Source organism: Morone saxatilis, unplaced genomic scaffold (genome assembly GCF_004916995.1).
Source record: "Morone saxatilis isolate NCDOM2014 unplaced genomic scaffold, NCSU_SB_2.0 Contig18, whole genome shotgun sequence".
Taxonomy (NCBI): domain Eukaryota; kingdom Metazoa; phylum Chordata; class Actinopteri; family Moronidae; genus Morone; species Morone saxatilis.
This window is the reverse complement of record NW_023339740.1, coordinates 7,861,046-7,887,215: the sequence shown is the minus strand read 5'-3', so window position 1 is coordinate 7,887,215 and position 26,170 is coordinate 7,861,046. Positions and strand designations below refer to the sequence as shown.

At 40.5% G+C, this 26,170-nt stretch overlaps 1 protein-coding gene across 1 annotated transcript in view; it reads right to left on the bottom strand.

Annotated features, from left to right (window-relative positions):
- The window catches only part of suclg2 (succinate-CoA ligase GDP-forming subunit beta), a gene marked incomplete in the record, with an annotated part of 86,303 nt that overhangs the window by 28,491 nt on the left and 31,642 nt on the right, over positions 1-26,170 (bottom strand). The window contains 7 exon segments of the mRNA XM_035662061.1: positions 7,960-8,102; positions 9,304-9,465; positions 12,808-12,904; positions 14,373-14,462; positions 15,495-15,647; positions 17,410-17,500; positions 18,557-18,656. Coding sequence (XP_035517954.1) covers positions 7,960-8,102; positions 9,304-9,465; positions 12,808-12,904; positions 14,373-14,462; positions 15,495-15,647; positions 17,410-17,500; positions 18,557-18,656 — 836 coding nt within the window.

The window sequence follows — 26,170 nt, the reverse complement described above, 5'->3', positions numbered from 1 at the left end:
AGACAAGGTGCTGGGATAAGGTGAATACATTAGCAATCCATAGTCTTTATGCATACATGATGGTTAAGTAATAGTGTTGTCTACTGATGATGGACTGGAAAATGACAGAAGTCTTTAAAAGCATGCTGCGCTGTCCTAACCCAGATCAAATGGAGAAAGAGACACACAAGGCATTAGTTCCCTGAAGGGCAAATCAATCTGACAAGTCATCAACTCCATGGTGCATCTCTGGACAATTCCTTCACTTCCTCAAATTAACCTTCACATGAGGAATGAGAGGTAAAATGTATGGAGTCTGACAACCTCATTTGTCCTTCGTTTATGTTGTGAACCTTCCTCTTTTGGTGCAAAGTATGCAATCTTGCCCATATTCATGACGTGTGCATACATTTGTTATTTGATCCATGACAGTGTATGGATATGGTAGGATGATGTATTTTCAGAGTCAGGGTTCAAGAGTTTAGGCGTCGGGAAATGTGTGTATACATGTCAGTGGGAGAGAGTGGCATATGTCTCAATATACATACAAATTTTCAAGTTAGGGGTGTGTAACACTGCCCATGCCCAAAGCAGCCCATGAAATTGGAAATTTAAATGGATTAAAATACATACCACTAACTGTGTCTCAATTCATCTGATGCACATGCATAACAGCAACAGAATCATTCCTGCTCGCCCACTTGTGCACTCTGTGTGCTTCTCTTTTGCTCTTGTACGCTTTCTCTCTCTTTATCTCAAATCTTTTTAGACAAGTCAGGCAGTTTGTTGAAAAAGCTAAATGTTGTTTAAAAATCACATCAAATGAAATTCCCATCCCTAATAAAAGCTCCTGTTCACCAAACCAGCTCGTGTCTAACCCCGGGTCAGGAACCCTGTTACCCTGACACATTTAGATCCACTGAAACATTGTTTTAATTCGTGAAACTGAATGACCTTGCCTATGGCATATTATAATTATTAATACAATATGTGTAAGACTAAAATAACAAATGATGTAATATATAATTTACGCTGTTTTGCATGCTTATACGTTACTGGAATATACCTTAACTTGTACAGTGCAGTCAAAAGTTTGAGTAAACCTGATTAATAACATATCATTTTATCAGTGATTCAGTCAATGCAGTAACAATGACAGCACATTACAATATACAAACCAAAAGTATCACAGCAACTTTCTTCAAATCACCACATAAAAACCTGTTACATTAGTAACTGCCTCATAAGGCAGTGAACTACGCAATGATTGTTTTTTGAGACTCCTGTGACACTGGTAAAGATCATGTACGATATCGCCACTGAATCAAACTAAATGTTGATATTAACATGCTGCAGCAATGAACACTTTGGAAGAGGAAGACGGCAACAGGCAGCAAGTGTGTCCCCAAAAGGCACAAGTACAGAGTAGATGGCATTACATAGATAAAGTCAAGAGAAATGAATTAAGCAGGCATTCATATGCATTGCTGTATCAATTAAACCTAAAGGAGCTGATGATCAATAGTGTGCAATGCAAAAAAGACTATAGAGCAGAGTAATTAAATTAAAGCCTGCAATGAGAAAATTTATTTTTATACAATTATTCTATTGTACACAGCGAGAACAGATATCAGATGATATCTATGATATCTATACACTTCCAGTATAAAAGAGCTTGACTCACTTTGTTTCATGTCCATACAGGCTTGTTCATACAATATATGGAAAATAAGAAGAAATGTGGTCAACAAAAACATAATCTAAATCTAACACTGTTGCTTCCTGTCCATACACGATGACTGCTGCTAAGGTTGCAACTTTGTGCTGTTTAAGTCCAGCTGATACGTGTGTTTGTGGGTTTTCAGATCAAAGGGCATGGCTCACCAAGCCTGGTCACCCACTCTTCATCAGTCTATAGGTGTACGTTTCACTAAGGCTGCACAATTGAGCTTTGAACCTTTGTTCCATATCTGGGACACTTTCAATGCACAGCCTTGGAATCTATATACACACACACACACACACACACACAATGAATACTTTTCAAGGACTGACGCAGGGTCAGTGGACTCTGGGTTTAGCCTATAACATAAGCTTACTACATTGCTGCAATGGTTTTAAATGTACAACAGCAGAAGAGGTCCCATGATAGACAAAAACCCAACCCTATATCTGTCACAGGAGCAGGGGGTTTAATGCACTGTAAGCAAATCTACAGAAAAACCATTATATGGAGGTAGAGCCTTTCTCTTATAATGGCCAATAACCAATACAATGACCTGCACAGCATATAACAGAAAAAACGACATACATCACCCAGAGAGCCACTTCTCCCTTAAAGCACTCAAACCCCCACGCTGGCTGGCTGTTACAAGCAATGTTCACTCTTTCTGTGGCCTGGCCTCAATATGGCAGCCCCACTGTGTTGGCTGGACTAAGTACTTGTTCCTCCATGGCTGGCCCCCTATTTAGTACTAGTGTAATATTCTGCACACTGGGAATGAACTCCATTACAGCAGTAGCTTGTTTTCTCCTTTCCCTCCTTTTCTCAACGGCTTTGCATTGCTTGTGTTTATAACACAGGAAACCAGCATCTCCCCCAGGGAGCTCGGCTTCAGGCGGAAAGGTGATTTCTTTCCCTCTAAAATAACGTACCATGGGGCTGTCACATCATAGGTGACTCTTGTGATTAGAAGTTGTTGGGGTCCCTGGAGGGCTGCCTGTGTGTGTGCGGATGTGTTTATGATGTGGGTGCCACAATACAAGCATGTATTTGCACCTATTTGCGTTTCTGCACAGTGACTGAATGAGCTGTGTGACTTCCATCACAGCTATGTGCTGCAGCACCCCAAGGACACAGCCCCATAAAATAGGGCTCCTTTCTTTCTTTTCCACACAGCCTGAAGACAGGATGGTGTACTTTTCATAATGCATTTCTCTGGTTCACCTGGCTTGGGCTGGTGCCACTGCCTTTCTATGACTCTATACATGATGAGGCACATTAGACATGGGCTCAGACATCTCCATATTCGGGATAAGAAAGGCATTGCCTGGGCTCCTGCAGGATTTAACTAGCAGGCATGACACCGAGGAGTTCCTCACATTGCCTTTAACAGGATTTAGCTAGATGAAAGGCTACAGGGGAGAAAAGAGAGATACAAAGAACTTACAAGAACTTGTAGAAATGGAAAGGAGAGGAAGGAACCACAAGAGGAAAGAGTGAGATGACAGACTGGCAAGAAGACACACTTGGGCACTGCTATAAACATCCAGGTGTGTATCACCACATAGTGCAGAATAATACAACTTTCACAGAAGACAGACGCATTTGAAAGGTAGTAGTAGTGTTGCCGTGTCCCCTGCAGAGTCAGCCAGGCTCAGGGGTGTCACTGCAACAAGTAGAAAAGTGGTTAAAGAGGGACCACAGGTGAGCTAAGGCAGAGTCACTGAGCTGGAAAGAAGAAAAATAGCACGTCACTTTGCTTGAGGCCAATGGGGGCTAAAGCACTGGGGGACATGCACAATAACTCCACACAAACATGAGGAGGTGAAAATGCAGAGGGGAAAACTAAACATTACAAACACACATACACAGGTGAGCTTGAGCATTCCAAATTAAGATCACAGAAATGCCAGTGGGAGCTGAAAAGATGTTTCATGATCAACAGTGTCATTATGCAACAACATTAACACATGCATATGAACACACCTCCATATTCGCCCAGGAGGTGGGTCGCCTAGCTGAACTAATGCTAATGTGCCAATCTGTGCCTGTTTTCACCTCAGAGCGGAGCATCCTTACTTTGCATGCCTGCTCCGCCTCAAACAACGCAGCAGCACGGCAAACTACAGCAGCGTGCAACAAGCCTACAGGTAACAACCAAGACAGCAAAACACACAGGATACAGTATATTGCGAGCTTTTACACAGAATAACTTACTGTATTATATGTATGCCATGATATGCCATTTTGTGATTTTCTAACTATAATAATATCATCAGGAAATTCTAAACAGACGCAGAGTTGACACTTGACTTTTAGAACTTGCTCTAATCTTATTTGTCCTTTTTTCCTTTTTTTCCTTTACAGTTTTTTGTTCCTCTTCCATCTCATTTTACTTTTTGCACTCACAGACACACAGAAGTACTGAGCAGGAGGTAAAACATTCACAACTCACAATGTGACTGGCTCTCTGCCAACGTCAGTAGAACAAAACTCTGAGAAGGAAAGACGCTCAAAAATAGTTCACTCAGTGTAGTTGGAATAGTTTGGAATCTGTAAGAATGGCAGAGATGCTGTTTGCAAATCAACCTCACAAGTGAGATTGCTGCTCTGGCAATGCTGCTATAGTAAAATTAAGTTGTAAGCGCTATTACTTAAGTTTATATTACATTCAGACTTTGTGTGTGAACAAACACGAGCCAGCTTGGATGTCCATGCATGCATTCATACAGTACATTGCCTCCCCAGTCCCGATCTCCAGAGTACATTTATTGGCAAACTGCTGTATGAAGTTGTATGTAATTGCATGCATATTTTAAATATGTTAAGTGTGGTGGTTTGAATAGACTTAAAATATATATGTGATGATACTGTATCTAAAAAACAGTATCTAGTATATAAATACATCTTGTACCAAGATAGGAGATGTGCTTTTCAATTTTTGTAAAGCACTATAAAAACAGATTAATTATATTATATAGTATATAGTATTTATCTAATGATGTCACTGTGATGTAGAATTTTGTTTTTGCGATAATAATTAACAGTTTGATATAGTTGTGGCCCTTATACAGACATACACCAACAACAAGGGCATGTTTTAGAAAAATGTCATCATTTACTCTAGCCCATAAAAATTACAGAAAAGTGCCTTAAGCCCTAAGAACAAAATGGATGTCGAGTTGGACAAAACATCCATCTGCCACTTTCTTTACAGCACAGGCACAAGGCAATAACGAGGTTATTTGGCTGTCGGTATTTGCTGCCTGCTCCTGCTTCGTGCCTACAGGTGATGTGAGGGAAACCTCAATAAATTCAGCCATTCTGTCAACAAACTGTTCTATACGTGGATATGAAGAAAGTGGAGCTATTTATTTTAGTATGAAAAATAAATATGTCTCCGCTTAAAAAGCCGGGGGCCAAAATTCAAACAAAGCTGAATGGTCTAGTACACCCAGCTGAGCTACATAAAATCTCACATATTTAAGACACACACTGGGCTACACACTGCTTCATGATTCTTTTCTTTTTTTTCCCCAATCATTTCATTTTGACTTTTTTTTTTTCCTATGTTGTTGCCACTTCGCATATAGTATCCCCATTTCATCTGTTTTCTCTTCGCTGTTCTTTCAGAGAATAATAATGTTTAGGCTAATAAATGCTGTAAGGATAGATACTGGAGAAGTGAGCAAACAAAAAAGGGAGGCTTTGTCATCTCAGACTCCGTCTCTGCTATTCAGTGCCAGCAGTACACTCACATCACTTCCACTCCTCTCAGCACAATGAGCCTGAGACATCAAAGCGAAGACCGAGAGGGAGAGAGCAAGAAAGATGGAGGGAGGGAGACAAAAGCGTAAAAAGCGATTGATGAAGAAAGACTGAAAGAAAGGACGGACATCAAGCTACCTGTTTTTGTGGAAATGTATGGTATCATTACAGCAGAATATTTCCTGCTATACTGCCTGCCTGGTCCCTGAATGCACTTCTGTCTTTTCCACAACATATAAACTATTCTAATCCTCCAAGTCAAAAGCCACAGTGGTTTCTAATAAAAGCACAAATTCACGTATGCAGCAGACTATTAATGGCCTTTCCCTACAACCTCTATCAAACTTTATGCACAACCAGTGGAAATGAGCATCTCAATAACATCAGCCGTCACAACTATTAGCTGTAAGGCAGAATAATAAGGACGTGAAATGCAAGTAAACAATGCATATGTGACTTCAAACAATGAGACTGCTGTCGACAAATGGTTGCATATTTGAAGGCCATAAGCACTGATTGCCTTGATATTTAAGATAAATGTAAATAAGCAGAACAGCACTCTCTCCATAACTTGACACATGGAATCAATAATGCTGCCTTGACATATTCACCTAGCCATGGGCGTGATTTTAATTTCAATTTCTGTTCATAGTTTCCAGTTTGGGAGTGGTAATTTGTGAAAAATAAAAAATAACTAAATGCAAATGAGCTGCTCTGTCTCTCTTGCTCTTATTGTGAAATGATTAACATTCCCTCCACAGATCAGAGCAGGTTTCTCAGCTCCCCTGGTTGAAATGCTAATGGTGCTTCCAACCCAGTTTAATGTCAATTCTATTCTACTTTTTTCCCCTGTCAGGGAGGAGCTCCCTGTCTCTATTTCCATACACAGCAGCAGGAGGGACAGACAGCAGGCTTACTCCCCCATCTGGATCTAGGGAATCAGCCCAAGACAGAAAGAGAAGGAGGAACAGGAGGAGGGTGAAGGAGGATCCTCTTGTCCATGCGGGAGTGTTTTTTTGGGGGAGTGCAATGAATGCAGACTTTACAACCTGATTCTGCCTCTGCAGAATTCCACCTTGTTTTAAAAGGGTTCAATAATAATAGATGATGGCCCCATACCAGGAAAGAGTGACAAGTCTTTATAGTTTTCTTTTTCCCCTATTGATCGCATTTCTTTTTTATCTACCATATTCATTTTTATTTTTCCCTTCAGACCAGTGGGTTGAATTCATGTGAGACCAAATAGAATCTACACACAATGTAAATGTGAGTGAGGCAATGTATCATCTGCTGGGGTTTTAAGGTTGGTAGGTTTTTAACATTCATCTATAAAGGTGTGCAACGTTGGTCGGTTCACTGCTGTGCGATAAATATAAGGCAGAACTCTTTAAAATGGCCCTCACCACCAACACTAAGTCACTGAAAAAAAAATCTACAACTGAGTATAAGGTCTAAATGGAATTGAGTTTTCTAGAGGTGTAATATATTGACAGAAGATCTATTTTAAGAGCAAACTGCATAACACAGTCAAAATATATACGTATTCATGGCCTCTCTGTTGTGTCTGGATGTTTAAATTAAGCAAGTTAGCATTATTCTGGTAAGGTTAGAAAAGCAGACATGTTAAATTAAGGAAAAGTGTGAGAGGCCACCTCTTTTATAAATAAGTAACCTGTACCGGAATGCTGTGGTTGAATTTGACAACTCCCAGGTGCCTAGATATCTTTAAAATTAGTGTGAAATAGACAAGACTGAATTGGTATCAAATGCTACTCTGTATTCCACACAATCCAGCTTTGCCATAACACAGAGGCAACCGGAGATCAGTCCAGGGATGTGGGAGTGACAGCAGCGGGGGAATTAGCGGTGTGATGACTGTCAATACACAATCAGAAATGCGGTATCATTACAAGGCTCATGTTGTTTAGTTTGGAGTTATTAGCTTTCTGAACATAGAGTTGAATCACTTGTAAAACACCCCAAGCTGCCACTCATCCTGAGCTGCAAGACTTTCAGAAGGATGCTTTGAGTTAAATTTGTATGTGTGCATTGATTTTTGCACATGAGCCTGTGTTGTGTGATAAAATACATGTGTACATGTGCGTGGATCATAACGAATCTTTAAAACCAGTGCCTTATTGCAGAGTACAGAACAGCGATTTATCATGCTACTGGAACTGAAAATGATGGCATATAATCACACAGCCTCCCAGACTGTTTCTCTCAGTGAAACATGGACATGTGCCAAGGTCCCTAGTCTAATGAGTGCTGTTGTCTCAGTGACAAAGCGCTAACCAGATAGACAGTGCTTTATGAATGTGCTTTGACAAGATACATGACTGCAATATTAAAGACAATTCAACAGGTGGTAAAATTGCATTTTTGCTTTTCTCTTTAAAGATGTGCTTCAGAATAAGGAAGCAATTGTTATTCATTTGTAACAATCCATTTTTGAGAGAAAAGCTGCTTTTTAAATAGTTTGTTCCTACCTTAGGGTCAGCAGTGAGCAGCTTAAAGGCCTCATACACCTGCCTCTCTTTGACACCTCCCCCCAGGTCCAGGAAGTTAGCTGGCTTTCCTCCATGCAGGTCAATGATGTCACATGTAGCCATTGCCAACCCGGCTCCATTCACTGTAAACATTTACTGTGTCGGTTAATATGCAAAACTGTATAATGAAATATAGAGAATAACTAAAAAGGCCTACACATACTTAGCAGAATGGAAGATGCCTTTAAGTAAATCTGATCATTAAGTACAGCTAAAATCCAGAACATGAAACAAAAGTCCCTGAGAGGAAAGTGTGACGCCAGTAGCCACGAGTTAAGTAAAATAACAACTGCTGCTGAAGGGAAGATGACATGTACTGTAAAGAAAACCCACAAAGGAATCCAGCAGTGAATTATCAACCAAAGAAAAGCAAATAGCTAAAGAAATGTCACACTTAAAAAGTGAATCGGCTGGAAATCTTCTAATCAGGAACATTCAATGCTTCAAGTTGAGCAACACAGAGAAAATTTGATTATGACTCGACTCCCGACTTCAGAGAAAAGAGCGTTGATTAAAAGAGGTTCTGCTACGCTTTCTTTTTGCGGTCTGTGTCATCATTTAGCCAACTGCCAGCGTGGCTACCCTGCTGAGTTGTGCGGGAGCCAAGTGCACAAAAATGTCTTACCTCATTTGGTTTAGCCAAGCTGAACTTGTGTCCTGGCAGGCTCCCCGACCGAGGTCTCAATAAAGGGAAATTCGCTTTAACAGCTGTCACTTTGGTGGCTTACAGAGCTCTCAAGGAAGCTGCAGGGCCTTAAAAGCTGTTGTTACTTTAAGAGAGGCTGGGAGCTGGGGATGCTGAATGAGTCTGTGCGTGTGTGTATGTGTGCGTGTGTGTGCGTGTGTGTGTGCGTGTGTGTGGGGGGGGGGTTGCTTACAGACATCTAATGTGTTTATGAGGCTACAGGGTAAAACGCAAGAGCACCTGTTAGTGCTGCTGTACACTGTAAAAGCTTTGATTTATGACAAGAGAGGGGGCCTTTAATGAGAATGCTAACAATCTGGCTCACCGGAGACTTTCTGGGCGGATTATAGCTAATTAGAACGCATTGGTTACGGCAGCATTCCTTCTGGAGTCCTCAGAAAGCTGCTTGTAATGTGGACTGGAGGAGAGCCCAGCCTGCCTTTACTTTGACTAAGGTTTAACTGTGTCCGAGCTTTTCACTTATGTGACTTAAGAGACACATTAAAGCCTTATGCCAGGAGGGGTTCGCTTAAGGGAGAATTTTAATGATTTGTGTGTGTGCAGAAATTAGTTCGGTTTTCTGCTCGGTTTTTGCATACCAAAGCAGGCAATGTTTCCGTCCAGTCCGATATATTTGAGGTCCCACTTTGCTGCCTCCATTTCTGTGGGGTCGCTTTCAGTCATGTCGTCCATGGCAAAGACGGCTTTCTGGCGGAACTCAGCGTTGTCGTCAAAGTTGATCTTAGCATCAAAGCAAACCACTGGAGGATTGGGGGAGATGACAAAGGCAGAGTCAGAAATAAAGTCAGCAACAGACGAAGCATAAAAGTGAGAAAGAAGGAGATGGCAGGCAAGGGAAAAGAGAAGAGAAGGAGGCCTCAGACATAAAAAGCTAACTAATTATCATTTCTAAAACCTGAAATTAATGAACTAAGCGATGTCCCCTTGGCCTACTGGTCTTAATTATTTCAGAGGTTGGCTCACCAAGGGATGGGTCTTTGACACTGCCACTAAGGGGAAGACTGTTATAGTAAATGGACGTTTCCTTTACACTTCAAAGAGAGTGCATTTCAAAGAAGACCACACTCATGAAGCTACCTGGAAAATGAGTTCATATAAAATGAAATAAACTGGTTGAGGGGCTTTTTGTATACACTATAGCAACACTTAGCGTGATGGTCACTTGAAGCAATAGTTCAACATTTTGGGGAAGTACGCTTATTTGCCTATTGGACCTTTAAAGTTTACCAACTACTGCATCAAATCTTAGAAATAATCCAAGAAATAGTCTGGCACATTACCCCATGTAAAACTGTAACTGTTCGCCTCTAATTCCCATCTTTGTGCTAAACTAAGTCAGCCAACTGCATGCTGTAGCTTTATATTCAATGCACAAATGTGAGAGTGGTATCAATCTTTTCATCTAACTCTTAGCAAGAAAGCAAATAAGCTTATTTCCCCAAATGTCCAACTATTCATTGAAAGAAATACATTTCCAGCTAGTTTTCAGCAAGCTGGGATCTGTTTTTAATTTCTCTTTCAATCAGTAATTTGCTCTGTTCAATAAACTCAGTTGAAGGAATTAGTGTTTATAAGTTTGAGTAATTATGACTAACAGCATACTTGTATACCAAACTACAGTATATACTTGTCAACCTATACCATACCATCACATATAGTAACGTATGACCAAAGGTCAGCCTGTAAACTAACAAATCATTAAAAATATAACTATTATGAGTTTAAGAGAAACTATGGTGATGTCTATAAACCTTTCAGCATCAGTTTTTCTCATGAATGGTACATTGCAGGTAAACAGACAGCCAGATGACAAACATGTAATAGTGAGAAAAGGTAACAAAATAAGGAAACATGGGAATTGGCTTTGGGAATGACATACAGGCAAACAAAAACATAAACAAAACAGGCACATAGACACACGGTACATGCAGCCGGCAGACACTCTCCTGGGACTAGGGAGAAGACATGCCATGTCCTCCAGGTAAAGAAGCACTCCCTGTACACAGTTCTTTTTGTTTTTGTTTTGACACATCCATTATTGCAGTCAATCTACAAAATGAATTGAGCTATTACTAAATGAGAAAAAAACAACAACAACAAATTTTCCACCCTTGAGAAATGTTCCTTTCCAATACATGTCTGTTAAATGCCTGCCGGAAAATAGCTACGCTCCCTTGTGACATGTGAACAAATCGAACCAAAAAATGAGTTTATTTTAATGTGAAGCTCGTCTACAAAGCCTGCCTCAATTACAACCACTGCTTCTTCCTGCTGGTAGAAAAGGAAACTCATACTTCTCAGTAAAAATTCATTGTTTGAAAAGGAGTCATTTTATTCATTAATATTCATAAGAAACGGTGAAACAACAAACTTCTCTTGTCAATCTTTCAATCTTTGATAAAGCATACTTTGAACAAGAATCTGTTTTTGAGGAGACTAAATAACATCAAAGAAGTGATGCATCTTCTGCACGTTGTAATATGTCTCGATAGGACACATCACAGTCAATCTGTGTTCAGTGCTACAGACGAGACAATCATTCTTATTTCTTTGGGAGAAAAACAAAGTTCAGTACAAGTTCAACAAAATCAGGATTACAATAGCTAGAGTATGCATCATGATGACGTATAATGTCTTTCTTATCTGAATAATGAGCACTTATATTTGTTACCCTGCTAACCTCAACTTGTGTCATGTTGTGGGAATGTATTGTATTAAGTGACAACAGGGGACTCAAATTTACCATATCTCTATGTTTCTTTGTGAATTCAAGTGTTTTCATCTATCACAGAACATTTAAGAAAGAAAAAGACAAAAACACATGAAAAGACAATAGAAACTGGACTGAGGAAGAATTAGAGTCCATGAAATGAAGCCAGACCCATGGCTATAGTAAATACTGACCCAAATCTCTATGCAAACCCCTTATCTGACAAAAAAAGAAGCCCGGCATCAGCTGCAAATCGCAGTATTACCCCCCAAAAGACTTTGTTTAGGATCAGGAGACAATTAAAAGCAGGCCATGAAATCCAATTACTTAATTTAATAGACTGAACATGTAATAGGCTAGGCTACCCTGCTATAAAATCAGTGAATTGAGGACTTTTGAGACGAGAACTTTTAAATACATTTTCTATTTGAAGGCACTAAATGTCTCTCTCCTAACAGCAGGATTTCAGGCTAGTGTACAAAAGTATTTATCAGAACAAAGAGATAAGTGAAGTGCGATAAATGTACAGATACAAAGAAAGTTGGGTTTATCTATACCAACAATAGTTATATAGTAACTTCCAATAGTTATGTGTAAAGTATATTAATTTAAGATAAGAGGTTAAGCAAAAGCGGTGTTAGGGTTTTACAGGCTAAACTTCAGATTTTACTGAGTTTGACTAATTCGAATTTGTAAGGAAAATGTTACCACTGAAATTTAAACCAATTCAAAAATAAGTCATTTCAATTACTTTTAAGGCCTGATACATGTATACAATATCTAAAATAAATATAAGAATTGAGCTTATCACATTTTTTTTATCTTCTCTATTACTATGAATATCCCTGAGTGATTATATGAAGCATGTGTCTGTAGCTGCTGCTTTAATTCCTCATTGTAGCTCCTCATTAATAGCTGACGATAGACTGTACGCCTTTAGTTAATCATTGACAACTAGGAATCATCAACAAACACCAACATGCCTTGAATATGGAAATCTCTGGTCCCTGAAGCCATTTAGATTTTGATCCAGACGAAGTCATGCTGACAAGAAACTGACGTCAATGTGCTGCAATTACAATTTCCCATTCTAAAATGCATTCAGACCCGAGGAGATAGGTTGCCTGTAACCAGTCACTGATTAATAGGTGCCTGCCTGTTCCTGCAAAACTGCTATATTCTCCATTTACAGTGTCACAACATTACAGATGTTTAACATGATTTAGAGACAGTTATGGCAGGAAAAACACATGCACAGACATGCAGACACACAAATGCACACTCAAAGATAGAGGCCAAGTCAACACACACACACACACACACACACACACACATATATATAAAGACAGGCATTTTCTATGATACAAGGTACCTTGTCCTTCGGGAGTCTCTCCGAGAGGATTGACTTCGACTTGAGTGGCGTCGACTTTCAGGAACAGATCATAGAGCCTCTTAATCTGATCTGCTGCCTGCGAGGTCCACAGAGGACAGTAATTACTCGATTGTTCGGCTCTGAGCAGCCGGCCCCACCAAGGCCACTCAGCTACCCACACAGGCTACATAAAACATGGCAAATCACCTTCAACATCATGCTGTCTGAGTTTGTTTTTCATGAATGTGTATGTCTCTGTGCTCAAGGGGAATATTTACTTCACTTTTTTTTCAAATGGTGTGACAACTGGTAAATAGGACATATATTACAACACATACAGCACTAGTACCCTTTGATCTAATGTGGTTACAATAAATATAACAAAAATATAACAATGATGAACATTTCAGTAGATTTCACCTGGCAGTAGTATTCAAACATACTGTATGCATTTATTTTCTTGCTTTGTCTGTTTTTTTTTCATACCGGATTGATATGTACAAACAATGTATGGGCAAAAGATGAATACAGCCAGTAATTACAGCAACACAGAAATGCCACAACACTTCAAATCAATGAATCAAAATCGCCATTTTAAAAGTATCTCAATTGCTATCTCTATTGCTGCAACTGTTCTTTAGTAATGAAGACATTACAAAAAATTCTAAATGCACAGTCCCAGACACAGTCCACCAATCTTATTTTTTTTGTCACACACACACACACACACACACACACTTGGACCTACACAAAGATCCTGATTCAAGACAGTAAAGGTAATTTAAACGATCTGCAATTATCTCTGAATTAATCAGTCTAGCAGATGACTCACAGCAACCAAGGAAAAGAATAGACACTTAACCAATCACTTTCTATTTCTCTCCTTGCCCGTTTAAAATCAATGCCCATTCAGTATCCTGCAAAAAAGGATCTCATACAATGGGATGCAACCAAAGCTCAAACACTTTTGACTCTCAGTTTGCTTCTCAAGCTTCTCAGCTAATCTGATTTCTCATGCCACGATGCCGTGGAAACGAAAACAAATTAGTGATCTAATGCCAACAGACAAATAGCTTTGAATTGAACTCAACATCTAAGCACTCACACACCCTCTCTGAATGTGAATGGTTTCTGTGCTATCTTCCTTGGCCTCATTTTCCTAGATAATGCTCCCTTAGCTAGATTTGTAGGACTTGAGGTGACAAGAAAACATTTTTGTGTCACTGTCCTTAAAATGAAAGGTTGCCAGTTTTGTCTTTTACTGCATGAATCACACATTCACTCACTGTGCGGCATATTCTATCAAATAATGGTGCCATTAGTGATGTCAGCCCCCCTCAGCCTGGCACGGCGCTGTGCGTCACTGCCAGATATGACAATAGACCACCTGGCAAGTGAGTCTGGTGTAATGACACTTCACAACTTGCCTCTGGAAAACTAATAACAGCCAAAGTTTGGTCTGTTTGTGGACAATGATATGTCTGTCCATGTGAATGTGTCTGTGTTGGAGATCTTTCTGCCCCCTCTTTGTATTGTGATTTCAAAGCCTGTAGTGTGCCCATTACCTGTCTTTGCAGAGGTCCTTTGAAACCCAAATTAGCTGCCATGAGAAGTGCCTGGTCGTCTTGCACACCTTGAAATATATCTATAACTTCCTATAAGATTTGCAGTCAAAGTGAAAGAGAGAGGGAGAGAAACAAATGGAGAATGAGAGTGAGAGAGAAGAAGAGGCTCAAAGCTGGGCAATAATTTGACACAAAGCGGATGTTCATATTAAACTTCCAACATCCTAATTAAGTAGTGGCAAGCTGCCAGACATGGAGAAAAGGGAGAGTTGGGACTGAAGCGACGGATTTATGATTATCAGACCCTCGTATCTTGGACTTTCAAATAGAGAGAGAAGCGCTCATAACTTTTTTCATAGGTATAAAAAGAATGAAGTATTTCAGGGTGCACAGTGGTAAGAAAATAACGTATAAAACTGCAGCTGTCGTTAGCTGGTATGAACCACTTCTATATCAACTAGGTGTGGAGCATATAGATTTTAATGAGATGTGTGAAAGGTGTACTGCACTTTCGTGTGTTAGATACCAACACCACAGCTGTTTACTGCATATACAATCTGAAACCTTTGGGGAAAATAATGAATGACATAAATTTCAGGAAGATCTTTACAATCTGCTCTAACATCTGTATACTATAGCAAAAGAGAGATATATACCAATAGGAAATGCAGGCAAAAGCCATCTGTAATGCTTAAATTGTACATCTGTTAACAATGACAAGGACCTGTTGCCAAGTAGCCATGACTACAGTGGGCTTATGTGCATTTATTCATGTTTAGGTTCTGCGTATTGTTGTATGTGTGCATCATGTTCAGCTGCCACAGTGCGAATGCAGGCACGACAATGCTTTTAATTGAATTAGTGGAAAATACGAACAGAGCACAGCTTCCATCTGTAAGACCCACTGGGCAATCCATCCCTGGCCTGATTTCAAGCCAAATAAAACTTTTGTTAATTATAGAGTAAAATCTTTGAGCAAAGATGGCGAGGGGTTTGCACTTTTAATGAGTTCCATTGTGCCAGACAAGATCAATCAATTTCAACTTTTCAGCAATATTTTCTCTTTTTCTCCTTCTTCTTATTTCATATTGTAGGGATGAGTATAAGCCACAATGCACATACCTTAAAGATTAGTTCTGGGGTGCTGGCAGCTACCTCCTCGATATCCATACCTCCCTGGGGGCTTCCTACCATGACAGGACCATTACAGGAGCGGTCCATCAGGATGGCAAAGTAGGTCTCCCTGCTAATGTCCAGGGCCTCAGCAACCATCACCTGGACATGGCACAGCACAAGAGAAAGAGATATAGGAAAGCGGCTACAATACCAACTTGACTTGGTCATGTAAAGGGTTCCAGCCCTAATAAACAATCCCATTTAATCTTTCTAAACTCCCCGATAGCATCTGGAAAACCCATACAAACTTTTCACATTACCGTGTATCTTTAAAAAAGGTGCAGAATATATCTATATATTCAATACTAGATTGAACAGAATAACACAAGCAAATAAGCAGGGTCCATAGATTGGCAGAATCTATGAAGCATAGCTCTGAGAAAATCTCATATGCTGTGTATGAGAAAGGGAGGCAAATAGAGAGGAAAATACTGTTTGGAATCCAGCAGATAAGCAGAAAGAGGAAGCAAACAAGAGGCTCATTTGGAAAAGAGAGGGAAAAAAAATCTGACAGGAAACTATCAGTTGTGTGGTGGTTAATGGGCTGCAGGTTTTCTGGATGGGATGTTTGTTTGAACATGCACAGCCCTTATGTTCTGCTTCCACCCTATCACCCAGCGAATGAGGATGGATAGCCTTCTCTACCCTCCGTGTGAAGAGACAGCGCTCCTATCTCCTTGTCCAAATGTTGTCTTCTCCAGTCACTCAAACGTTCTCTTAAGTTCCTATGTTGTTTGACTTGTAGCCCGATTTTTCACTCAAGCTAAACATATTCTATTCCCACCGTCTTGTTCGTTCTGTTTCCCATCAAACTCCTGTTTTTGTCTCCTACAGTTTTGTTCCACAACCATCTTTAAACACCTCCTGACTCACCTTCCCTAATCTTCTCTCCTCATCCCTCAATCAGTGCCATGACAGCAAATCCATGTAGATGCTGAAGTGCTGCCCCCCTTTTCCTGTGGTTTTCTCTGCTCCTCGGTGCAGTGTGGGTCGAGGGTTGATGTGAGGCCCATTGGCAGGTTGACAGCTAAGGTCTGGCTGTCATCTGACAGACCAGGTTGTCACTACAGTGTTACTGTACTTGATGCTTCAGGTCAGTCAACGGCCGCTCTTGCCAGGTTTGATCTCAGTGCTACAGGCGAAAGAGGGTGTTCTTGGTAAGACAACTGAATGGCCAATTGGAGGTTACATTTCTTGTCGCTCACATATAGTTTTGTCCAATTTATTTTGTTGTTTGTTCGCCTATTCCTCTGCCTCTGAGACATGGAGTTAATTCTATGGCTTGTATACTTCCTGCTCCACAGTTTTTTATTTATAAAAATGACAAGTGCGACCCTCATTTGATTCCACCTAAACTCTGCAGAAAGGGCAGGAGCACCGGCTGGGTGGATTCGGGGATAGCAGAGGTAAGCAGAGATCGGGAGAGAAAAAAGACAGAGAGCGGGACACACACAAGCCACAGACTGAGAAGGCTTCATCACCTGGAAATGTCTGTTTTGAGGAGGTACTGCATGCAGCATGCGAGTAGAGAAAATGAGATTCCTGCTTGTTAGTGGCACATAGAAACAGTTGTTTACCAAACACTTTAAATTCACAGTAGGCCTGGTTCAATTTATGCAATGAGCCATAACACCAGCCAGCACGAACTCACAGTAAACAACAGTGGACAGCTACTATTTAAACCTAGCGAAAAAAAAAAAAAAAACCATAGAGCCTGACTGCCTTCACAGTCATTAATTTTACAGAACTGCATTACTGGACTCAAAATGCCTTGAAATGAGGTCAGGAAAAAAGGGGGGGAAAAACAAGAAGAAAGAGTTGAAGTATATCTTTATTTCCTTTAGTCTGCACAGTGGCTCACCGTTTTCACTTTCACTCCATCTTTTGGTGTCTGCTTGGTAGTCAGGTTGTAACCCAGCATCTTATTGGCCAGTTCACCAACCACTGCAGGGCTGAAGGAGAGAGGTTACAGGTCAAACAGTATCCTTGTTTAAAGAGCAGGTTGATTTTAAAAAACAATCACTGAAAAAGCATACGCTTACAACATGAAAGATGAGAAGAGGAGGAGGACTGACAGATGGATAAGTATTTCTTTATCTCTTTGTTTAGTTGAAGGGAGATATGCCTCAGCACTTTTTGGGCATTAATGTAACATATTCTGACAAAGCACCGCTTTTTGAGACACTTGGGTACATCTACACAATGCTGTGAATGAACCTCCACTTTTTCTCTCTTCTTAAAAACAGGCCGCATGCCAAGGCTACTTCTGTAAGCCTGCTCTGGTTTTGTAAGTGAATAAAAATGAAGCCAGGGGTTGTACTCATCCTTTGATAGATGAGAGGAAAGTGAACTGTGCACTCATGTCACTGTCTGGGGACGATGAACTTCAGCGTATCTCACTTTGAAAAAGTTTCCGGCCATTCCGAACCCTGAAGTAGGATGAGGATGATACATGTCTGGGACAATTGTCATAAATCACCTTCCTGCCTTTAAGGTGGCAGTAAGTGGTAGGTACCTTTACTAAAAAGATAGCACTGTTTGTACATGGAGTACATGGAAACTGCAGTGCCTGAGCAAAGAAATGCTTTTTAAAGTTGTTCTTTAGCCTTTTAAAAAATGCACAACATTTCAGAGTGAGCCTTCATTGGAGGAATACACCCATCACACTGTAATTTTAAGCTAGAACAAAATAAACCTCAGGATTGGCACAAAACCCAACAAACCTGGGAGAACAAAACTCAGTATGGGGTGCATAGCGCTTCTGTTGACCTTAAAATCACTTTTTCAACATCTAATTGAGGGTAGTTGTTCGAAAACGAGGCACTGGAAGAAAGAAAAACTGTTTATTTGCAGCGCAAGTAATCCTGACTCTGCCTCTGTGCCTAGGGAGCATCTTCAGAGAGCTCTTTGAGCCTCCTCACTCTAAAAGCCGCTGTCGTAAGAGAAATAATACGAATCTATCTCCTACAGTTACTCTCAGTGTGAAACGCACATAGGGGAATACTTACTCCTTAGTTAAGTGCACTCCACCTTTAAGGCCACTGTCAAACACACCCTTGCCTCTGCCACCGGCCAGAATCTGAGCCTTCAGCACGATCTCCTTGGCATCTGAAAAACAGAAAGAGACGAATTTAGAGAGAGAGAGGGACAATAGGAGGGAAAGAAAGACACAGAGAGAGAGAGAGCAGGAGAGAGAGAGAGAGAGCACTTAAGATATAAGCTCAGCACCTTGAATGCCGCCATGAGTCTGCCACTTATCTGTCCATCTGATTGAAGAAAGAGGGTAAGAGGAAAAGAGAGGGGTGAGTGTGATATGTGAAAAGATTAAGGATTATGTCAGGAAGGAAAAAGTTCAGCACCCATCTACAAGAAAAAGTTACCCAGTACTACTGATTACAACGTTTTACAGGAATTACAGCACCCATGGGAAGTCATGGGATCACAAATTATTAGGATACATTGTTTGGGCACCATGAATATCTGTTACCAAATTTCATTGAACAATACATCCAATAGATGTTAATGACATGTCACTCAAATTCAAATAACTTCAACCTTATTGAGCAAAAGTCACCAGTCAGTAGACTGCGAGAAGATGAATGTCTGTACAAAATTTCATGCCAATCCATGCAATAGTTGTAAAGATATTTCAGTCTGGAACAAAGTTGTGGACTGACCGACCAACCGACAGACATTGCCGTCCATAGAACCACGCTGCTGAAAATAACATCCACATACAATATCCGCTTGAACCTTTAAATTGGTGTGTCCCTCACAACTGGCATCCGGTTAAAATCTCAGTGCAAGTAGGGAAAAAAAGCAACTGCACAACTGTTAGAAACTTTCACATGACCTTGCTCCAATTATATAACCACCCTGCTTCCCCTTCACTGTCACTGCCACCTTGCAAGAACTCACACATCAGGAGGAGGCCCCTCAGCTGTCTTTTCAGCATCCGGCCCACAATCTCCCTCTATTCAAATGGGGTGAGGACACTTGATGAAAGATGGTCTCTGGCTAGGTTATTATTATCTAGGTGGGGGAGTTCAGCCATTGACAGGTGGCTGCCATCAGGGCGGGAAGTGGGTGGTAGGGAGAGTGGAAGAGGATGATCGGCGGTGCGATGGCTGGAGAGACACCTTGACCTTGAGGGCTGGAGACAAGCTCCCCCCCTTGATGAAACTCTATGAGAAAGGGTGGAGAACGTCTAGACAGGAGGTGAGGTGAGCAGAGAGAACCTAAAAACTCTGGCTGTGCTGTAGAAAGAAAAGGAGCCTGAGAAAATAGCCTCTGACAGGGTGGCAGGGATTTAACTAACACTGCATTAGTGAGACCCGTTCTCTGTGGAGAGTTGGGAGTTGAGAGGGGAGAAAGAGAGGGAATCAGAGAATAAAGGTGTGTTCATATGCAAAGGGCTTTGAGAGGAGTCATAAATGAATAAATATGTTAATAAAAAACTGCTACTGCGCAAAATTTAAAAGAGTTCAAAGCAAGATGAAATAGTGTGTCCTACGGGCATGTGCAGCGGAGAGGGGCGGCACAGAGGAAATGACTTTTGCTTTAAAGAGGAAAAAAGAAACAAGTGGAGGAACAAAGGTGTAGCCCAATAGGGAGATTGCATTGCATGAGTATTGACACACTGATGAGGACCTTAAAAAAGCAAGCTATGGTTTTAAAACGAAGATATATTAAATATATTAAAAGGCATGTAATGTGCCGGGGAAGGTAATGGGGTGAGAACGAGGCAGGTGTTCATTCCTGCTGCACTAGTAATTGATAGCAAACCTGCTTATTATGCGGCACACAACAAGATATTGTAGCAATATCAGCAATTGTGAACAGGCACTGAAAGAGCAATGTGCTGATAATAACAGGAAACTTTACAAAACAAGAAAGAAAATTAGATATAATGTGTCAAAATGCATTCGCACCGCAGCTCAAAGACTGTACAATAGAAAGGTATACCATTCTCACAGAGAAAAAAAACTCTGGTTAACATTGAAACACCACTCTCTGCTCAAACACATGGAGAGGATAATGATGTCCTCAAAGATCACAGTGAACATGGTGCATGGTAAAGAGCAGGTCGACCATTATCTGGTAGTATGACAGACATGAAATGGCCTCTTACACTCAGAAAAAGGTTGGTCCCTAATGAGTGCGGTGCAGAGAGGGGAGTGGATAGAAAAGGAGTAGTAGTATGTAAAATCAGAGGTAAGTCATGCTTTTATGTTCAACCCAGACACCTTGATGAAGTTAATCAGCAAAGATACCAGCAAGCACTGCCACAGAGAGTCGGAGGTTTAGGTTTTCATACAGTGAAAAAAAAGCAAAAGGGAGGGACACGCTAATGAAGGATGACATACATTGCATTTTGAAAGCAATATAGTTTACATCCTGTCCGAGATGCTTCCTCAAATGTATGTTTTAATTACTGGGACTGGACAATATGCAGAGAGTGTATATGCACTAGATACATAACAAATCATTACTTAACTTGTTGCAGTTACAATAATTAGAAATACCCCCTGTAGGAAGCCGTTTGGTTATTAGTTGAATCAAAACCCTTTTCTTGGGGGGAGGGAGCCATGGGTTGCATAATCAGTCCTCCGTTCCATTTGTATCACACAGCCCACTGTGAAGATGCAGAGAAAGATTTTCATCTCCATTTATTTTCTATATCTTGGGGACACACGGGAGGAGATTAACATCGCACAACATCTCCAATCGCATCACATGCAATCGGAGTAATGCGGTCATCATCCTCAGGCCTTACTCATTTCCCAGTAATGAGTGCAAATCAACTCCCAGTCTGCTTGCCAGTGACAGCAGCTGGCAAAGAGAATGCTACTTCTACAATCAGCGTCTCGTCCACCCTCTTTCCTTCTGTGCACTTTTGAAATCCCTATTCTCTTCTCTTCTCCTCCCCTTATCCCTACCATGTAGCTCATGGGTGGCCAGCAGCAGAGTTAGCTTTGGTCTGATATTTAATTAAGCCTTCGAGGCTGTGCCATGAGGGGGATGCTGGTTGGTAAGGGACAGATGTAGGCTGTGCGCCAATCCAGAGAGAGTAAGATGTGGCTACCATCTGCATGGAGAGAGAGAAAAAGATCAGGACGGCCCTCCCCAGCGTGCATGTGTGCTGTAATGAAAGTAATGTGGCGACTAAATGGAGGAGACTAATCAAACTCTTGGGAGAGAGTAGAAAACAAACACAAGCGCTCACAGCTACAATCAAACACCACAGAGAGCCAGAGCCTTCCTATGAATAAATGCCATTGACACTAGAGGGAAGGGGAAAAAAAACGAAGCCCTCTGAACCTTCAGCATCTGTGCTCATCATGAAAGTACACCTCCTAGTTATGATGCAGGAGAGTGTTGATTGCAGCCAAACAGGCAGACATTAGTCTTTAGACAAAATAAAGGAAAAGAAATGTGAGTTTACAAGACAATTAAATCAAATAATGTAGTCATAATTATTATTTCTGCAATATTTGTTTGGAATTAATTCCAAGCAGCTTAAGTTTGATTTATAATTCAGGGGTATTCCAGTACTATAAGCAGAAAGAACAACAATCTGTGCTTCCATTTGCTTCCATCTAGTGGCACATGGCATGTCTTTAAATAACTTCAATTATGTTGTCAACTACATATTGATAACTACAGAAAGCTATGGGAGCAGCTCAAGCTTTTGACTCACGTCCCCAAAGGGCTCTTTGCTGTGTCACATCAATGGCTCACTGATGTTGGGACCAATGAACTCACAACCTACTACAGGCAATGCAGGATATCAAAGACTTAAAACAGAGCAACTTACCAATAAGCTTCACTAATTGCATAAGCATTAAACTGAATACCATTGTCCCTTGCATTTGTATAAAAAGGTCAAGTAAGGCTTATTCAAACACAATGTTCCGTGAAATAGCCTTGCATCACATTATGTTTTGATATCACTTTGGGGCCAGCAGGGCCAGTAAATGGAACAGGTCGTGTTCAATGTTTAGACTCCTTGTCTGATGATTTTCGTTAACCACAGCAGTGACGCTGGTATTATCTTGGACAAGTTCAGCTTTCCATAAACTTTTACCATTTCCAATTCTGCCAGACTGCGAAAAGGTCAGACGCAAAATTGCTCTCCATTCATGCAGTGATGGCAGGTGAACCAAAAAGAAATATGAAAATAAAACCTTTAGTTTTTCGGTTTTTCGTCTACCTTGACATATAATGGCCTTGGAATTCTTTAAGCTAAATATTTTTCCCTGTTAGGGTTGGGGTTGAAAAGTCAGCAGACATTGATTAATCCTAACCACGCTCTACAATGTCCTCTTGCTGCTGGCATGTCTGTAGACCAAATGTTGAGACTTGTATAACAATGGACAAAGAGATTTTGATGGAAAAAAAAGTCAAAGATAGCAACAATTTGACCTATTTGTTCACTACAACTTAATATATCATTACCATCTCACTGTCTTGTCTGGTTAAGCCCACCGTCCCTGTGTCCGTTTCTGCCTCTAATGATGCCATCTCAGTGCTACTAGGTGGAGGAGAATATCAGCGTCCCAGACTGACAGCGGCACCTCTGTGTGACACCTCCTCCAGTCACAACTTGCATGACAGCCGGGTCCTCATTAGGACGAGTCCACCTGGCTTTCAGACATAGACATCACTTCTAATGACATCCTGAGATGGCCCTGGTCTGCTCTTAGTGACAGTTCGAACCCCTGGCTGAGGGTTTTTCATTGCCATACAACCAGAGGGGTGACGGTAATGATAATGGTATTGTGGAACGATGGGTGCTAAATTACCATATCTGTAGGGAGAATTTACTTGTATCAGGCCACATCACAAGAGAGATAAATAGAAAAATACTACTCTGTAAAAAATACTTTCTGACAAGTATTCTGAGTGTTCCAGGAAATCTTCCAAAAAATAACTTTTAAATAAGTGACACAGAATCTAGACAAACATGAGCTGCTTACTTCTCATTACTGACTGGACATTTTTTATCAGTTCAGCATGAACAATAGCAGATAAAACCATTCTAAAAGCTACCAACATCTGCTGCTTCTGCTGCACTGGTGGGCAAGAGGACTACTTGCAATGCCATTTCCACTATATGTGTAATGAAGCATGCCTAATGGTTGGGATCCCTACAAAAAAGCACAATATGTGTGTACATTTCACCTCACTAGTACATTTCTTATTTCTGAGCCTGACTTAACTTTGAACTTCAACTAATACCAACACGACTAGGTAGCCTGCATTTATGCAAAGTACCCTGACAACAAACATTAGGCGACATGTTCACTCATACTGGCACATTAGCATTATCCTAATACGATACAGGGGATGTGTGAGAAATAATTCCACGTCTCACCCACAACTTGAATAGGTTAGTGTGCGTAATGAGGAGGTGGAAACACTAAGCTGCTTACAGAAATCAGCTCTTTGAGAGACAGGCCGCTTTACCCTGCAAAGCCTATTTACAGCTGTTAAGAAAATTTCAGATGCATGGATTTTTCTTAGCAAACGAGAGACCTAAGAGCCAGCTAATGTATGGGATGACAACAGGTCCTTGGAGAGGCCAGCGTAATTTCTACCCGAGCATGTGTTTCTGAGCTCTTGCATTGTCTATGTGCTTCAGTGCAGATTCTCAAAATGCAAACATGTTTGCAGTTAGCCAACAGCCTACAATGTATTTCTGAACGAAGCTGATGCAGTGTCAGTCAGTGGGCCACTGTGCCCGTATTAATAACCTTCTGTTTCAAACTAGCCCTTCCCCATCTTCTCTTCTCATCGGTTGTGTGTTATCTTGGCAAGTAGTGGAGACAGGAAAACTGCAGCCTAACATCTGTCTTCCTGTGTGACAGGCCAGGCCTCTGAAGGGAAGAGTTCCGTACATCAGCGGGAGCCCTGCAGGAAGTGGGGTGGTGAGGCAGAGATACCTGCAGCTCACTCCAGCTAACTCCCAGCACTCATTTATTTCCCCAACAATGTGATCAAAGTGGCAAACGAGGACGGTGAGGTACTGCTGTAGTACTATGTTTATTTTACATGAGGGTAGGACATAAATTGAGGGGTGTTAAGCAAAGTGAAGCAGAAAATGGATAAGAGATGAGAGGGCTAAAAAGAGAGGGACTAAAGCAAAGGAGACGGGAAAGGTCAGAATGTGTGGGTAAAATGCAGAAGAAAAAGCAATGTTGTTTTGACTTGACATTACCAGTTAATAGCTATGTAAATGGGCCTCAACACATTTACGTAATAATTATTAACATATTTCTTGTTTCAAACTCTGGCCACGTAAACAGCAGCAGCCTGCTTAATGGTTGTAAATTTGTCAAGTGATTTTCTTTTGTTAGTGTGTACAGACCAGATCAGTCTCTACAACAAATATATGTTGGTAGTATAATACGAAAAATATCCCACACAAATTAGCAAGGGCCAGCAACTTATAATATATAATATTTTTCATCAATATATAGATGCTGCTATTTACATCCCCCAGATGCAAATTCAAAAAATGCACTGCAGAATAATTGGGTTTGTTTTATTTTATTTTATTTATTTCATATATTACTCTAATATCAATGTAATTATCTATTTCTATGTGTGTGGTATGCAATTTTGTATAATCTTGGGTTGTATAATGATACATAAAATTCACATTTAAATGTGCAGGGCATCAGTTTAATGTTTATGTATCTGTAAATGCAGAAACCATGTGAATGAACAGCCATCCCTAATATTTCCCATGCAAACCCACCAATATAAACACACATTGCTAACACCACTGTTATATTTTCCAGTGTTGATGCCGGTCAATGCCTTTTTTTTTTTTCTCCCTTTCTTGACGACTCAACGTTCAATACGTTCTGACTGCTGTATGTTGACTTCTCTTGTCAAGTAAGAGCATATCTTCTGTGATCTTAGAACTGTCGCAATGGATTCAGAGAATCGTACTGCTGGGCTATAACAATATCCTGACCTCCATGAACTCCACTCCTGGCATTAATAAGATAATATTAAAAAAGCAATTGGCTGGCATGCCATTGCTTGGGCGACGTTTCTTCAAAAGAGTGATCGAGTAAGAATGCCCACTAAAAATAAATGAATCCATGATAGCGCTCCTAATTCATTCTTAATTCATTTAAAGCTTTAAGTGAATTAAGGGTAGGTAATGTATTTCAGAAGCATTTTTTGTTAGTTGTTGAAATTATTTTTACATCCCAAAAGAAATCAATAATCAGATGCTGAAAAAAATCCAGTATCTGTAGCAGTCACAGGCCTGTAATAAACCCAGCCAAACATTTCATTTGGACCGCTGTGGCGCCAATGTGTTTTAGCCTCAAGGGTCAGGGTGGGATGGGAGGGAGGGGTGAAGAGTGGGTTAAGTTATAATTAGGATCATAGGAGGTTCAAATGGAGGTTGGAAATTGTTATTGAATTTTATTTAAAAGTTTTTGACTTGACTATCTTGGGTTCTCCTGTTTTTGTTTTTGTTTTTTTTCTTCTGTATTGCTCACACTGTTTATTATTATATTTCACATGTCACTATGTGAATGTAAATGTATTAAATCTATATACATTTAAATAATGCACATGGTAAATGGATGGTAAATGGA